A 16,111-nucleotide genomic window follows, 5' to 3' on the forward strand; every position below is an offset into this window, starting at 1 on the left:
ATAATACTTAGGAGATCTACTTGTAACAATAATCAATTGTGATTTTAGATTATTTATAGATGTGCCCAGAGTACTTTGCTTACTTCACAGGAAAACTTTTTAAATTACTCTGTGAAATAGTTAAATGTATTTCCCCAAGTCCTGTGGCTACTTGTGTTCTTTCCATGGCCATATCACTCTTTGATAATATCATGGGTTTTTTTCTTAACGAAGAAAATACTTTATTATATATAACAGAAAGCTCCAACTGTGAAATGTCAATATGTTAATCCACTTTATTGACCCGGTTATACCTTCACCATGTATACAGCATTGGCCTTCAAGTAATTATTATTTCCTGTGCATTCAGTTCAGTTGGACATTTATTGAGGGTGAACACTGTGCAAAGTACTCTGCTAGGTCCTGGGGGGAGGGGGGGCTTGAGGGTCAGTCAACTCAGCTCCCATGAACCCTTTTATAGCCTCTTTGGAAGGAGAAAGATGTATTTTTAAAAATAGAACACAAATTTCTGCTCATATATTCTGAATTTATGCACACTTCTCCCACGTGGTCCAGTAAAATATGCACATTCTAACCTTGAAAACTGGCATTGTGACTTTCTGGCCCCTGACTCCTGAGATTATGCAGTTTGACAACAGCTTCTCCTGGTGTGGAGCTCACTGATTTCTCACCCCTGGAGACTCTAACTCTTGTCTCTTTCTCTCTTGCTCTAGCTGAGTTCTCTAATATCAAAGAGGTCTAACTTTCTGGGGGTGATTCCGAGACATTGAAGTACGAAGAAGAGACACTTCTAAAGAAGTAAAATATGACTAAAAGCAATGGAGAAGAGCCCAGGATGGGAGGCAGGATGGAGAGATTCCAGCAAGGAGTTCGTAAACGCACACTCTTGGCCAAGAAGAAAGTGCAGAACATCACAAAGGAGGATGTTAAAAGTTACCTATTTCGGAATGCTTTTGTACTGCTCACTGTCACAGCAGTCATTGTGGGTAAGTCATTTGATAACAACCCAAAAAACTGGATCTTGTTTCTCTGGGGTATCTGGCTGCCTGGGAATATTATCAAATGGACTGATTGTAGGTATTCTAAATGATAGCCCAGGTTTTCTTCTAAATTTGAAGCTTCTTTTCCCCCCATGAAATGACAGTCTGTTGGCATGTTTGGAGCAATAAACACATGGGAATCTAAAAGAAGCATCATTAGGCATTATGCAAATCAAATGATTGTGTGGAAAGAGAAGTAAATCAAATGTTTTCCCATCTCATGTAAGGACAAAAGAGTGATCATTTAATCATTAGGCCTGAGCAGTTAAATAACAATAAAAATAAGCAAGCCTCTAGACTTGCCCAAAATGTCATCATTATACAATGTCACTTTCACTTAAAACTAATTATACAATTAGTATACCCAAAAAGAGATACAAGTCCCTAATAGTAATCGTATTCTAACTGGTGCTGACTTGAAGTTGAGTACCTAACATTTAGACATAAAGGCCAAATCTTTTATGTGTTTGCATTCTTTCATAAAGTGACTGGGAAAGGTAAGTTGGGGAAAATGTTAACACAGATCTCTTTCATTCATTGTCTTGAAGCGCCTGCCGTAAATAGCTATACCTTTTTTGAAACGTTTCAGCCTCTTAGAAATTTAGCATTGTTGACAGCGATCTATACTAATCAAACAGTGTCATTTTGTTTAATTTATTGGTATCTGAATTATAGTTTATTATTTATGGGTGGCATTGATTCTGCTTTAAAATATAGCTGAAAAAACTACTTACGTACTTGGAACTTTTGAGTGAATTCATATAGAAATCTTTTGGCTGATAAACATGTAAATCAATGCCATGCTGTAAAAACAAACAAACAAACAAACAAAACTTTAACTCAAATTTCTAATAATCTTCCACCAAAAAAGAGGCATTTGTATATAGTTTTAATCTCTTCCTTGGTGTTTGCCATGATCTCCATCAAATATAAAAAGGTAATGACAATAAAAACTAAGAAAATTCTGTAGTATATAAATGTAATTATAACTTTATCCAAAAAAAGAAAAATAGTATGCTTAAGTTGCAGACAAATAGGAATATAGCAGAAGAGTAGTTTGCCACAAGACCTTAGATACATTCTTGCTCAACATCTTTGGCTCCTTTTAGTATAGTTGATGAAAAATGACTATTCAGTTAATTTTAGAGGTGTTCAAAGAGAAAGTGTCTTGATGACTCAGGGAAGTAATGGCTTTCTTTAGTGGGTTCCCAGGTTTGAATACATTCCTGGAAGAAGTATTTCAGTATTTTGTCATTGTCTTTGACATTGATGTGTAATGCAGCATGTCACCTCATTTTTTTGTTTTGAATTATAGTTGTTGTCAAAATAAGCAATAGCTACATAATAATAATGAACTTTTATATATAGTACTATTCCAGCTACTTTCTAAGTATTTTACATATATTAACTTACTTAATCCTTAAGCAAGCCTATGAAGTGAGTGGGTAGGAATGATTATTATGATCTTCATTTTATAGATAAGGAGACTGATCATGGAGAAATCAAGCAACTTGCCCAAAGTCATGCAGCTAGTAAATGCTAGAGCTAGAAGTCAAACTCAGGCTGTCTGGTGCCAGAGGCCATTCTCTCAGCCACTCTGCATCCTGCCTCTCTGCTCTGCTGACTAGTTGACATCTTGTGAGAGATGTGGAGGCCAATGAGCAAGTCATTGCTGGATACATTCACATGGCATTGTCATTTTACTATGTGATTTACCCAATTAAATTCAGCAGAAAACTTATAATCCTTCTACAAATGATTAAACCACATCCTTCTCATTTATTTAATAACTAATTTTGCAATCTTATATGTATAATAATAGAGATTCGTGATACTGGAGTATGTTTGGAAAAGATGCAGAAACGCTTATTCAAATGGTATTCTAAACACGAGAAGAGATCAAATTCTAGGACAGAAATGTTTCAGTTAAATAGAGGAATGAAGAGTAATAAAACCTGAACATGGAAAGCATATTGGTGGATAAGGAAGTTCCTATGTGATTACAAAGAAATAACATTTTTAGTAGAAGGAAGATGCCAGGATTTGAGAGTCCATTTTCTCTATGTGTTCTGGCATCATTTCCCAGCCCGAAGAGGACTTTCCTAAGATTTGTGAGAACTGCAATGAGTTGGCTGAGCTGTGGTAGATAACTTGGCAGGATGCCCTCATGGTTGGCTTTTCTAATGAAAACTGAGGAGGTAGAGTAACAAGAAAAAGGCACTAACAAAGAAACAAATAAAAAGAGCTCATTGACAGTCAGAGAGACCACTGAGTCTACACCAAAAACTTGGAATCACAAATAGACAACTTAGTAGCAAACAGATTTAGGAGAGAAGGAAGAACCCTTCAGTTTCACTTAGCTTGTCACTGGGTACTACCATGTTTACGTCACCCTAAAAGAAATAATAAGGAGAGAACATGTCTGAACACCAACTTTCCAATTTATTTGCTGCAGCATAGGAATAAACTAGAAAGATACTAGTAAGGAAGAATAAAATAGTTATTTTCCCAAAAGATGAGAACTATAGCTGTTACTTGGTTCTCAAATTCTTAGGTTTAATCACTTTTAGTAAAAAAAGACTGGGAAAACCTATATATTGGGGTAAATTTTTTGTTCAATCTATTTTGTTTTGTCTTCTAGAAGTACAAAGGAATGTACATTTGGTATGTAGAAATGGAAACTAGAAAATATCATGGAAGAGAAGTAGAGAAATGTAAATCCGTATATTCAGAATAAAGCAGAGAATTGTAAATAATTTAGTACCAATTCCTCTGCCAGCACAGGCATAGAACCCCTTGTGCAACTTGATGTCTAAGCAAGGACATTTCTAATATTATTTCTAAACGATATCAAAGTCTGCATGGGCCATGCCCATGTAACAAAGCCCATGTAATAGGAGCAGATAGTGCCAAGTACTAAGTCCCTTTAAGAAAGTTCATTATTAAAGCCTTAGAGAAAGTGTCTTCCAGGGCTGTTGCAGACATCTGTCTAACAAAACCACACTGAGAGGAGTGGTTACTGTCTTTCTTCCTCCAGGAAGCACTTTCTTGTTTCAAACTGTGCTAAGTTGTGTTTGAGTGACCTCAGACATCTTGCTGAAATCAGGGAAAGTCTTTTGTTGTTATGTTCAAGTCATAGAATGCCACTCTTTCCCAGTCTGGGGAACGACAAGCACAATGAAAATAAAATATCAGGCCAAAGAGTTATGGAGAAATGGATCATAAGATCAGCTGCAAGGGAAAGGAATCTGTAAATAGAACTGCATAGAATTGGATGGTGGTTTTACCTGAGAGAGTTCACAAACAGCATCTAGCACCTTCCTCTGCGCGCGCACACACACACACACACACACACACACACACACACACACAGAGTTTATGTTTGGATTATCTTATATGGGTTTGAAAGAAATTGGTGACTTAGCAGGAAAGAAAACATACTGACTAAATGTGCATAAAGCATTTCCCACCACTCCCTAGTAATCTTTGGCATAAATTTAAATTGCTCTAAAATTCAGTGCAATTCCATAATATCTCTGAAGAATGTAAAGTATCTGTGAAGAAACTGGCCACCGTGGCTGCCTCTTGAGATTAGAGCTGGGTGTCTGGGGAATGGCATGGAAGGAATATTACTTTAAATAAGTTTTTGTATGGTTGAATGCATTAACCAGATTCATATTTTATCTGCTATTAGCTATTATCTGCTAACTAAGCAAGTTAATTATTTTTTTAAGAGATTCAATGCTATTCAGCAAGTTAACAACTATTGAATTTTGTGTGTCTGCCCTGCACTATGCGGTGGGGACTCTCCGCCCTCAGGTAGTTTAGAAGGAGAGATGGATGGAAATGAGATGACGAAGGAATATACGAAGTTCAGAGGTAGTAATAGGAAAGTTTGTAATTAACTCTAAACATTTTTTTAAAGGAGATCATATTATGCATACTGTTCTACACAATATATGATGTCTTTCTGTATTGGCACTTTAGAGGTTCTACTTTCTTATTAACGACCACATTGGGAGGCCAAGATGTGTCACTGGGGGGAAAACATGTTACTTTAGACCTGGCATATACCAGCTGCATTATTTAGTAGCTGCGCGATCCTAAAGAAGGCATTTCACTGCTCCAAGCCTCAGTTTCCTCAACTATCATTACACATATAATATATATTGCAATTTTACACTGTGTGCCAAGCACCATTGTTAGTATATTAGCTGTATTTAATATTCACAAGCCAGAGTTGGAGGTGTTTTTATTCTCCATTTACAGATATGAAAACTGAAGTTGAGACACTTATCCCACAGTTGATGCACATTGACTGGGATTCAAATCCACCTTCTTGGCTCAGTGTTCATACTCTAATCCACCACACTGTTCTCGGTGCTGGTTTCTGCTCTCAGGGAATGTTCGTTCTTGTTTTATTACAGCAAGTAGTTAAAGATGTGCATTGATGCATCAACAGAAGGGATGGAAAGGGAACTTGAATGGAGAACTCATTACGAGGGTCTTTCTGAGTCCTGATGATTGACATTGCCTGTGAGAGTTGACAGAAAAGGTGTACTGTAAGCTGATAGTCCCATTTCTGGCTTGGGTGACCGAGTGGTGATGGTGCCACCAGTAAAGGTAGAATACAGGAAGATGAGGGACAGGGAATAATGAGTTTAGTTTGGTGCATGTTGAGTTCGAGGTGCAGGACACCACTGCAGTGAAGATACAGCACAAGAGGCTCACCATAAAGGTTTGGAAGGTATTCCTATCCTCTCCAGACTGAACAAGGGCAGGTTCTGTCTTTGAATGTTAAATGAATAACAATCAATGAACCAAGCTATCTTACTGCAGAAGCTACCCTGTAAGTAAGTGAGAATATTCTCAGATCACTATCAACTCTAGAGACCTTCTTTATTCCTAAAAGCAATCATCTCCCAGGAATGCTGCAGTAGTATTGTGTTTCTCAGACATTTATGCAATATCTAGCTGGATAACTGTCAGCTGCTGCATGGAAATAACTGATAGTGGGACCAAACTAGCGAACTACTTCGGTTAGTAGTGTGGGCACAGTCTGGTAACCATGCCAACAATCTCTCAGGTTACTAAGAAAAAGACATCTCCACACAGGTTTGACAACAGGAATCCAAAGAATGGTGAACAGATTTCTGGGTTCAGATTTATGATTTCTTCAACACTTCCTGGGAATGAGAAGGTAAAGAGAGAGCTTCCGGAAGCTGGGGGAAGGGTGGCTCCCTAGATAGCCATTGCCACCACTCACAGACGCTCTCTAGGCAGAGGGCTTGGAGGGAAGGGTTAGGCCTTCAGAGCCAAGTGTGGACTTGCAATGCACTGCTCTGGAAACGTGACAGAGGGGTAGACTGTAAGGCCTAGAGTCTGATTTTTTTCTTCTTCATCTTCTCCCCCAGGGAGCAGAAATACAGAAATTTCTCAGATACAGGAATACCTGACATGTGCTCATGGCACACTTGGATCCCAGCCCTCTCTTCCACCTTCTCAAAAACCATTCTAGGGAGCTGCCTTCTCTCGTAGGGGTAGAATCCAGTACAGTATCGGAGAGTGGATCAGAGCTATGGATTCTGGAGTCAGGCACTTAGCTTTATGTCCCAGTTCTGGAACTGAGCCTCTATTTCTTAATGTGTAAAATAAAATAATTATAGCACCTCTCTGCCAAGATTTGTGTCCCAGTTCTGCCACTTACAAACATGCAACCTTAAATAATTTCGTAAATGCTTGGCAGATAAAATATCCGTAGAAACTGTAAACCCCTTGTCTTTTGCTTCTGTCTTTCCTATGGCATTGAGTGAAAAGACACACTGATTTGATGATGGTGATCTGCCAGGAAACTGAGACCCGGGATGTAAGAAGAACAGGGATAAGGAAAAGAAGAAGATGGTCACCTGGTTTAGGCCTAGAAGTGGCTTTTATTTCCTTGGTTGGAGAAGAGAGCCAAGAGAGTTGTAGGAAGAGACTTAATAGTTGTAAAGGGCTTTGAGAGGCAGAGATGAAAGCCTCAGAGTAAGTGATACCATCATTATCGGTCCCTTACCTACCTGGCCTGCTGAGACAAAGCAGAAAGTAATCCCCAGGCAACTGTTATCATAATACAGAGAGCTCAATGGAGGGCTTGCCTGATAGCAGATGTCTCTCTCAGGAAAATGAGAAAATGTTTTCAATAAATGTTTTAAGATACTCGACAGTGCATCTTTGTTCATACCACTTGGGACCGATCTGAGAGCTTACCACCTCCCTGGTTTCTCCTTTTCTCCAGTGTTCTTGTGTCTACTGCTCATTAACTGTCACCCCCATCAGAGTAGGGGCAGACAAGATAAGGGGTTCTGGAAACTTAGGAATGTTGCTGGTTTCTAACAGAGTTGGTAAAAGTTACTTTGAAGTAGAGGGTAGAAGACTTAATGTTGTTCCAAGATTATCTCTGGATTTTATTTTGCTCTCCTTTCTTCCTGCTAATTTAGATCATGAGAAAACTGAGCAGGCAATTTCAAATTCGTTTCTCTTTCAAGTGGGAAATCAAATAAGCAGGTGTGTCCATAACAATTACCAGCAGTAATAATACCTTTCATTGTTGCAGTGTTACGGTTTATAAAGCGCTGTCCCAATTGCACTTTGTAGCAATGTAAGTTCGTGGCCAGTTCATCCCTGTTCTGATCAGTATCTGCAAATGTCTGGAATGCAGCTGAGAAAGGACTAAGAATCTAAGTCCTGATTACAGACCCAGGTCTGCCATCAACTAACTCACTTTATGATTTAAGACAAATCTCTGGGCCTCATATTTTTTCATCATCAAAGGACATTTGGACTAATGTCCGCTTCCAACTCCAAAATTCTATCATCTAAAGTCCAACTTGCCTTCCCCTAAATCAGAATGCATAGAATAAGATACACAAGTGTTTTCTTTTCAGTCCATGTCGCTATACAATTGGAAAGACCTTTTCCCTATACTGATTCTCTCCCAACCCATCCTAGCCAGTGTCTCCAATCTAACATCTCCTTCTCTTGCTTTGAATTCTTGAGGACCATTGAGCTGTTGACTCTGGATACGATGATCAATGTTTCCCCACCTATATTTGAGGACACAGCTGAGGCACACCTCTGCTGAGACACACCTCTGCTGAGGCACACCTCTGCAGAAGCCACTTCTGCTCTTTAGTCTTCTGCCCACCTCTCATAAATCAGAGAAGGAATATCAGGGACCTTTGTTTTCACTATAGAGCAAACAAGGCTGTGAAGAGCCCACACTGTTTGGAAGAGGTACCTGGAATCTAAGTACTATCTTTTCCAAGTTGTACATTCCAGGAGTTGGAGCACTTGATATCAATGGAACACTGGGGCGCTATCATTCATCGAGTATTTGGTCTGGTAGCTATATCATTGCTGGGAGATGAGGAAACACACAGAGCACTTCAGGACACAAAGTTTTGCCATTGTGCTCATTGAGGATAAAAATTATGAGTTTTATGTCAAGTGTCAGTGCTATCAAAATTGCCCAGAGCCTATTCCCTAGACCAAGAGTATTCTCATCACTATGCCCAACAAGAGATGTGCTCAAGTGGTTTTGGAACCAAAAGAGAAGAATAAAACCCGCAAAACTAGATAAAGGAAGACATACCCTGGAGGAATTAAGATAAAGTGGGGAAAAGGCACTCCTTTTTTCCTCTGTGTATCATATCAAAGATTCAAAGGTAAATTTAGGAGCACTGAGTTGAAAAGCACACGTAAGTTTTGAATTTCCAGACTGAGTTTCTGTCTCCAGAGAGAGCAACTCCATTCTTCTGGTCCCCAAAGAGACTTCTCCAGTTCTCCAAGATTCAGGCCACAAACTGCTGCTGCTTCCCAGAGAGAAAACAGTGGGCTATTAGTGAGAAACTTTGTATTCAGAATCTCGTAAGATGAAGCTCATTTATCCCTAATGAGAGCAGAGATGCACGATCGCTGCCCTTCTCACCCTGAAAAGATGGCGCCTGCTTTTAGACACATTGCGTTACTCGAAATTCCATCTTTAAAGCAAGGAAGGCAAAACCTCAGGGATACATGTGCTTGCTGGTGTGTGTTCTTGTTGATGAACGTAAAGGTAAAGGCATTTGGAAGGAAATGAGTCTTGGAAGAGAGTGCCTCTGACCAAAGTTGTCTTCTTATCTATTTATTTTTGTGTTCTTAGGTTTGCTTTTTTAAGGCAAACGAAGTAGTCATGTAAACGAAGCTGAGATTCAGTAAACTTCCCAGGGCTCTGTGAGTTCTGGCATTGCGATGCTTTACACAATATGATGAGCAAGTGTGTTACCTCTGCAGAGTAGTTTACAATATGAATTTTCAGCTTTGGTGGCTTTAAACTCCAAGGGCTAATGGGTTGAAGTAGCACATGAGTCTATAACAATTGAGTTCAAAGTGTTTCCATAGATTCACTTCCTTATCTCCAGAAAAAGAGCTTTTGGGTTAGAAAGTGATCTACTTACTGTAAATCTTAGCACAACTAGTGACTTTCTTCTCCATGGCCCAAACTGAGTAAATTCATTGTTAAAGCAAATTAAAGCATGATTGAGGCAAAACCAACACAGACCGAAAGTGACTTTTTAGAAAGATCCAGGCATCTAGGAGAAAAAATGTAGAATAGAATTCAGTAAGATCTTTTCTAATTGTGGACCACTTTTTGCTTATTTATTTTGTTATTTTACTTATGAAGTAAATCAATGCATACTGCCCAAATCAAAAAATACAAGAGTATGGAATGAAAGTATGCTACCCACTCATGTGCCCCAGTTTACCCTGTTATCAGTTCCTGTGTGTCTTTAGAGTTTTTTTATGAGCATAAAAATAAATACATATTTACCCTTTTTTTCTTGCCTTTTATATACAAATGGTAGCATAGTGTATATAGCCCACTTCACACCTTGCTTATTTCACTTTATAATATTTCTTGGATATCATTTCTAATTAACACATAAAGAGCCTCCTCGATCTCCCTTGGGGCTGCATTGCATGGGTGAACCACAGTGTATTTAAGCAATTCCCAGATGCTTGGATTCTTTCCAACCCTTAGACATTATTTTTTAAATGGAGTAATGAATAATCCTGTATAAAAGTTTTTTCACCCGAGTAAAGTGTATCTGTGGGATTCATTTCTAGAAGTGATATTGCTGAGACTGAAGTATACACCTTTGTAATTTCGATAAGTACTGCTAATTTATACCCTATAAAGGTTGTGATTTACTCTCCCAAATTGTGGGATTTAAAAAAGAGTTTGCCACGCTGCTGCCACTGCCAGGGGTAGAGATGAGTGGCCTTTGCCGTTTGTATGGGCTGGCGAGCATGTGACAGACAAGCCGAAGGCATAAGAGGAACTTAGGAAGTTTTACATTACATTTCACTTCCAGTTTCTACTCACTCAGAACAGTATTTTTTTTTTTTCTTTTTACCAGAAAGGAAGACAACTGGTTCTGATGATTTTAGTTGCTATTTCTAAAATAGATTATTTTAAATGACAATGGATTGGACCTTTAAAAGACCTGTAGGATTATTTGTAAATTAAATTGCCATCCTACAATAGCCTATGTTAGTGCAATTTTAGGAAGACATCACCAGGCTTTTCAGAACTCCAAGATTCTTCTGATACAGTTGTTTCTTAGAGTTGCATGCCATGTGGATTTGAGTCTGCATCTGCACCCTGCTTGGTCCTCTGTCACCCAGAGCTGGTTCATCTGGGCACCAGTGGTGGAACAAGGCTGGAGCAGGTATTTCCCACCTCCAGCAACAGGAAATACCAAAGGACAAAAGAATGAGCCAAGCCAGGGTCCAAATCTCTGAAGGATGTGGGAACAGAGGAGTGGGGGAGGGTTGAAAAGTTGCCTCAAACAGTAGCTTCTCACCAGAAAATGCCTGGAAGTTTGGGCTGAAACAAAAGCCCAAGGACCGGCGAACCCCTTAGGCAGGTAAATTCACCATTATGCCCTTGCCCTCTTTGTAAATACAAGCTAATGGAACTTTATGTCTACCAGCTTCATTAGGCTGGCTTATGACTTCTCCAAATTAGCCAAGTTCTGAAATAGAAACTTATTTGATCTCTCGATTATTTATTGCATACCTCTCATAATAACTGTAATGGCAAAACTGATAAAGCATTTTTGACTTATTAACGCAATGCTTTCATATGCATCATCAAGGACTTTAGAATTCATTAGAAGAAACAAGATGAATTCATATAAAGCAGCTAAGATTTATAATTTTTTTTTTTTATTTACATGGTTCTTTTAAATGCAGAATATTTAGCCGAGAATATTGAAGTTCAAGAGGATCTTAGATACTGCCTGCTCTGATCGATCCCTCCCATTTTTCAGGTTAAAAAATAAATTAAGAGGCCCAAAATGATTATGTAATTTGAAGATATAGGCCGTGGAAACAAGCAAATCAAAGTTTGAAACCCCATTCTGCCAACATCACTTAATGGCCATGTAACCTTGGACGAATGGCTTATTCTGTCTAGGGCTCAGTCTCTTCATCCCTGAGATGGTGATATTAAATCCTGTAGGATATATATGAAGATTAAATCATTTAAGTAAAGTATCTACAAGCATAGTGTACTTGCAGTATCAGGCCCTGAACCTCATCTCTGACTCTTAGTCCATGATCCGTCTACAGCGTGGTACTTGCTGTCCTTCATATTCAAAAAAACTGCCTTGTGAGAGAATCAGGGATCAGGAGCTATCACTCCAAGTTGTGAATCTAGAAATCTAAACATAAGAGCAATTATAGTTCAGTCAAGAACCAGTTTCACCATGAGAGAGAAATCGCAGTTTGGGAAAGAAGGCTGTTCCTAAGGGTAGGCTCTCATGCTCACGGAGAGCAGTAGGAAATAAGATTCACACCATCCAGGAAACTGTTCAGCCCCAGCTAGGGGCAGGTACTAATGAGTACTGATCATCTGAAAGAGAATAAGTCATCCTGTTTGTTCATTCGATATATCGAGCACTGATTATGTGCCAGGAACTGTTTTAAGGTTTTAATATACATCAGTGAACAAAACTGAAAAAAAGAAAATCTCCTGGATCTTATATTTTGGCAGGCAGAGACAACAATAAACAATGAGCATAATAAATTTAAAAATTATATTGTATTTTGGAAGGTAATAAGAACTATTGAAACAAGTAAAGCCAGATAAGGGAGAAGAAAGTTCAGGATAGGCCTTATTAAGAAGATAACATTTGAACTAAGTCTTAAAGGAACTAAACCTTGTGCGTATCTGGGAAGACGGTTCTAGGCAGAGGGGAGATCCAGTACAAGCGCCATAAAGTGGGATCATGTCTAAGGTGGCAGAGGAACAGCAAGGAGGCAAATGCTGAAACAGAGGTGAAGGCGAGCGGAGTAGGAGATGAGTTCTGAGTATGAAGAGCTGGGGGAGCAGGCCAGGTAGGGCCATTGAACGGCCTTAGGCTTTTATTCCACAGAGACTGGAAGCCAGTGGACAGAGCAGAGAGGAGTGACATTCCGACCTAGGTTGTAAAAGATTCCTTCTGGGTTTTGTGTTGGGAATAGAGTGTAGGGAATCCAAAGTGGAAGCAGGGATACCAGTTGGAAGTCTCCTGGAATAGTCCAGGCAAGAAGGAAGGTGACGTTTAAATTTTGGAGACTTCTTTGTTTATAAATTAGGAGGGAAAAAACCTGAGGCATAGGGAAGGTCCTCTAGAGAGTTAAAAGCAGGGCCAGGACTAGAATCCCCGTATCGCTTGTTCACCAAACATCCAGAGAGCATCTTCTCTATGAGTGTGTCTATATCACAGAACAAGCAGCTTGGTGAGGAGGCCTAGAGACTTCGCAGGTTAGACAGACCCCTACCCCTAACCACCCTCTGCAGCTCACTTGTGAGTGTAGGTGGGACCTGTGACTTTGCTTCTAACCAACAGAATATGGCGAAGGTGATGGATATCACTCCTGTGATTTTGTTATGTCATACATTAAATCTAACACATTATGTCTAACGATTGTTGTAACCTTAAAGTAGTGCTAGGGTTTTTTGTTTTGATTTGCTTTGCTTTTTGTTTTGTTTTTGTTATTTGTTTTTTGTTACAAAAATGAAAAAGTTCCTAGCTGGAAATAGTATTTTGTCATGTAAAACCAGTGGTGCACTATCAACAAAAATATGTATTACTATTATTTCCTTGAGCTATCTTGCATTCAAGTGGCAAGCATAGTCCCCTTTCTGGCTAAAAAGCTATAGGCCTAGCTTTTTCTGAGTATGAGTTTGAATGACCTTTGACTGGTTTACAATGTAAATGCTAGAAGAGCTAGTTGACCCATTCTGAGTGGGCATATTTGGTAGTTTTCTAATGTCCGGCTTCAGAATGTGAGGTCCTTCTCTCAAGATCAATGCCGCTGTTACTTTTAGATTCTCTTCTGGCATCTGAGCTCTTTGGGGGCATCATCTCTTTTTCTGAAGAATTTTGCATTCTGAGTAATAATTCTAGAAGGCTTTGTTCTGCCAATCTATTCATGACAGAATTTGGAGCTGAGGTAGGAACTTTAGTAAAATTTTACTATTTCAAACTCTAGCATTTACCAAAAGATAAATAGGATGATTTGGTCCAAATTTTACCTCAAATTGTGCCTCGTTCTTTTACTCTTAAATCTTTTCTGGCTTTTTAATATTTTCAATAATTTTTTTCAGATTAAATATGGACCAAATTCATAAAATAGTTCTTTAGCTTTTAACTCCTGTGTGTTTGGCTTTCAAAAGCAAGCACATAATGTGTTCTCTCTGAGGCTTCTGTGTGCACATTGTGTCTTAGTTTAGAAAGCAAAGTGATATTTAATCTTCCAAAGAAATGTTTGTTGTATAGACTCCTCATGGGAAACAGTGAACCCCTGAAGTACTCCCTTCTTGAGCTTTTCACATTTGGAGAGGAAAAAAAATTAAATAAAAATACATCTGTGTTCATGGCATTCAACCAGCAGAGTTAATTTTGATCACCTTAAACATTCCAGTTAAGATATTTACTAGATTCTAGAAATCTTCTTCAAATATTAAAACAGGAATGATGGAAGACTGTTGACTGAGCTGTTGCTTGTGACATCTATGCTTTACAAAATGTACCAAGACGGAAACTTTGCAAAGTTTGCGTCAGCTCTAACAAATCCTGTGGGGAAGTCATTCTGGTTATTATTGTTATTTTTGCAGAGTAATCAATAATAAAGCATCTGTTCTTTTGCACTAAAGATTTGGTGGCTGTAAAGGTTTTTATTAGCTCTGGGAACATCAATCAATGTGCTTCAAATAAGTGCTCACTAATGGAGTTCAGCTCTGCAGAGGCAATGTGCCGCTTCACCAAAGGGAAGCAGGCCTCCCGTGCCCCACTACCTCGAATTGATCAGAAGGGCAGAGTGTAGGGGGCTCTGAGAAGCCTGTGCATCAGGCTGTGAGAATGTGTTTCAGGGAAGGTTTTTTTTTTCATGGCTGGGCTGGAATGTAATCAGAAACCTGAACGGCTTACCCAAAAAAGCGATCTTCGCATTCGGATCATTTCCTCTTGCTTTGATGCCGATAGCTGGCTGAGCTTAGCACTTCTGACTTCTGCCCGTCAGAGCAGAAAGCTGAAGAAAAATGTCTTTTGTTTATCTTTTGTTTACTCATTCAATGAATGAATTGAAAAATGGTAGACATTGACTTCATTAAGTAAAGTCAACAAAACCTGTCCCCAACTTAAGCCCTCCATTTAGTTAACCTCATTCAAAATAGAACGAAAAGGTAAGCAAAAGGTTGTGTACTAACGTAGGCCCTTTAAATTAGTACCGTGACCATTGAGAGGCCGTGAGTACAGCATAATGGATGAAAGTCTGGGGCCTGGAGCCCAACGGCATGGGTGCGAAGACTGCCTCAGCTACTCACTTGGGGAAACAAATCGATCCCTCTTTATATTGACTGTGGCTCCACCCTGTACCACCTGTGTGGTTTCGACAGTTTACCTGCCCTCTCAGTGACTCTGGTTCTTTATCTGTGAGTTGTGGGTATTGCTAGTACTGGCTCTGTGGTATCTGTGAGGGCTTGGTATCTTATATGCACTGAAAACTGTTAGCTGTTGTCATCAAGCGCGGGAACCTGAAGCATGTTTTTATGTAATGTCCTTTCCACCTTTGTTACTGATGGTTTCCAAGAATTAAAATACATGCCATGGAAGAAAAAGGCATGCCATTATAATTAATAAATTTCATATAAGTTTAGTTAAATAATTCCATAAAAGGGGATTTAGTGTAACTATTTTAAATAGTGATCTGGTACAAATAACCATATTTTGAGGTCCTTCTAAGTCGGACCTATGATGGGTTCCAAGATGTGCTGGGTGCCTCCAAGACACCTCTAGCAGATCCAAGATTATTATTCAGATGCTTCCACAATTTAGGGGTTAGAGATGCTGAAAACCTAAGAACCAGGCTCGTTTGAGGATTGTCCTCGGGCCCAGGCTGCAAGGATGTATTTGTGTTTGAAAGGCATTACAATGTAATAATCTATAACCTTGAACAAGTTAACTAACTTCTGAGCATCAGTACATTCATCTTTAAAATAGATATGATAGTATCTACCTTACAAAGTTGTGATGAGGATCTTGCCACCATTAACACAAAGTAAAGGCTCAGTAGATTTTCTTCTTCCCCATCCTCTTCTCAAAGGGTAGAAATGGCTCATTTAGTAATCCCAGAGAGAGTAAGCAGACCAAAACATAGTCAGGGACAAAACTGATTCAAAGTGTGTTTGCAATGGCTATTACTCTAAACAACTCCTGTCTTCAAAGCATTTGACCTAAAACTATCCCTGATAAATAAATGATGTCTTCTCTCTGCTATTCCTACTATAAAGAAGAGCTTTTAGAAAATGTGGGTTCTGCATCTTTACATTGGAGAATGTAAAGAAACTGAGACATTCTAGAGTAGTTGATGCCAGAACTATACGTCTAACCAAGACCAGCTTGTTGACTGAAAGGAAACAGAAGAAAAATATCACTACCTCTTGAGACTTTGCCTCCCTGACTGTCTTGCTGTTGCTCTGACAGGTATTATTTGACAGA

At 39.1% G+C, this 16,111-nt stretch overlaps 1 protein-coding gene across 1 annotated transcript in view; it reads left to right on the plus strand.

Annotated features, from left to right (window-relative positions):
* Positions 1-16,111, plus strand: part of SLC1A3 (solute carrier family 1 member 3) — an 81,052-nt gene that overhangs the window by 1,006 nt on the left and 63,935 nt on the right. The window contains exon 2 of the mRNA XM_011382969.2: positions 714-986. Within this exon, the coding sequence (XP_011381271.1) occupies positions 806-986 (181 nt within the window). The 5' untranslated portion in view covers positions 714-805. The remainder of the gene's footprint in view (positions 1-713; positions 987-16,111) is intronic.

The sequence above is a fragment of the Pteropus vampyrus genome, unplaced genomic scaffold (genome assembly GCF_000151845.1).
Source record: "Pteropus vampyrus isolate Shadow unplaced genomic scaffold, Pvam_2.0 Scaffold498, whole genome shotgun sequence".
NCBI classification, from domain to species: domain Eukaryota; kingdom Metazoa; phylum Chordata; class Mammalia; order Chiroptera; family Pteropodidae; genus Pteropus; species Pteropus vampyrus.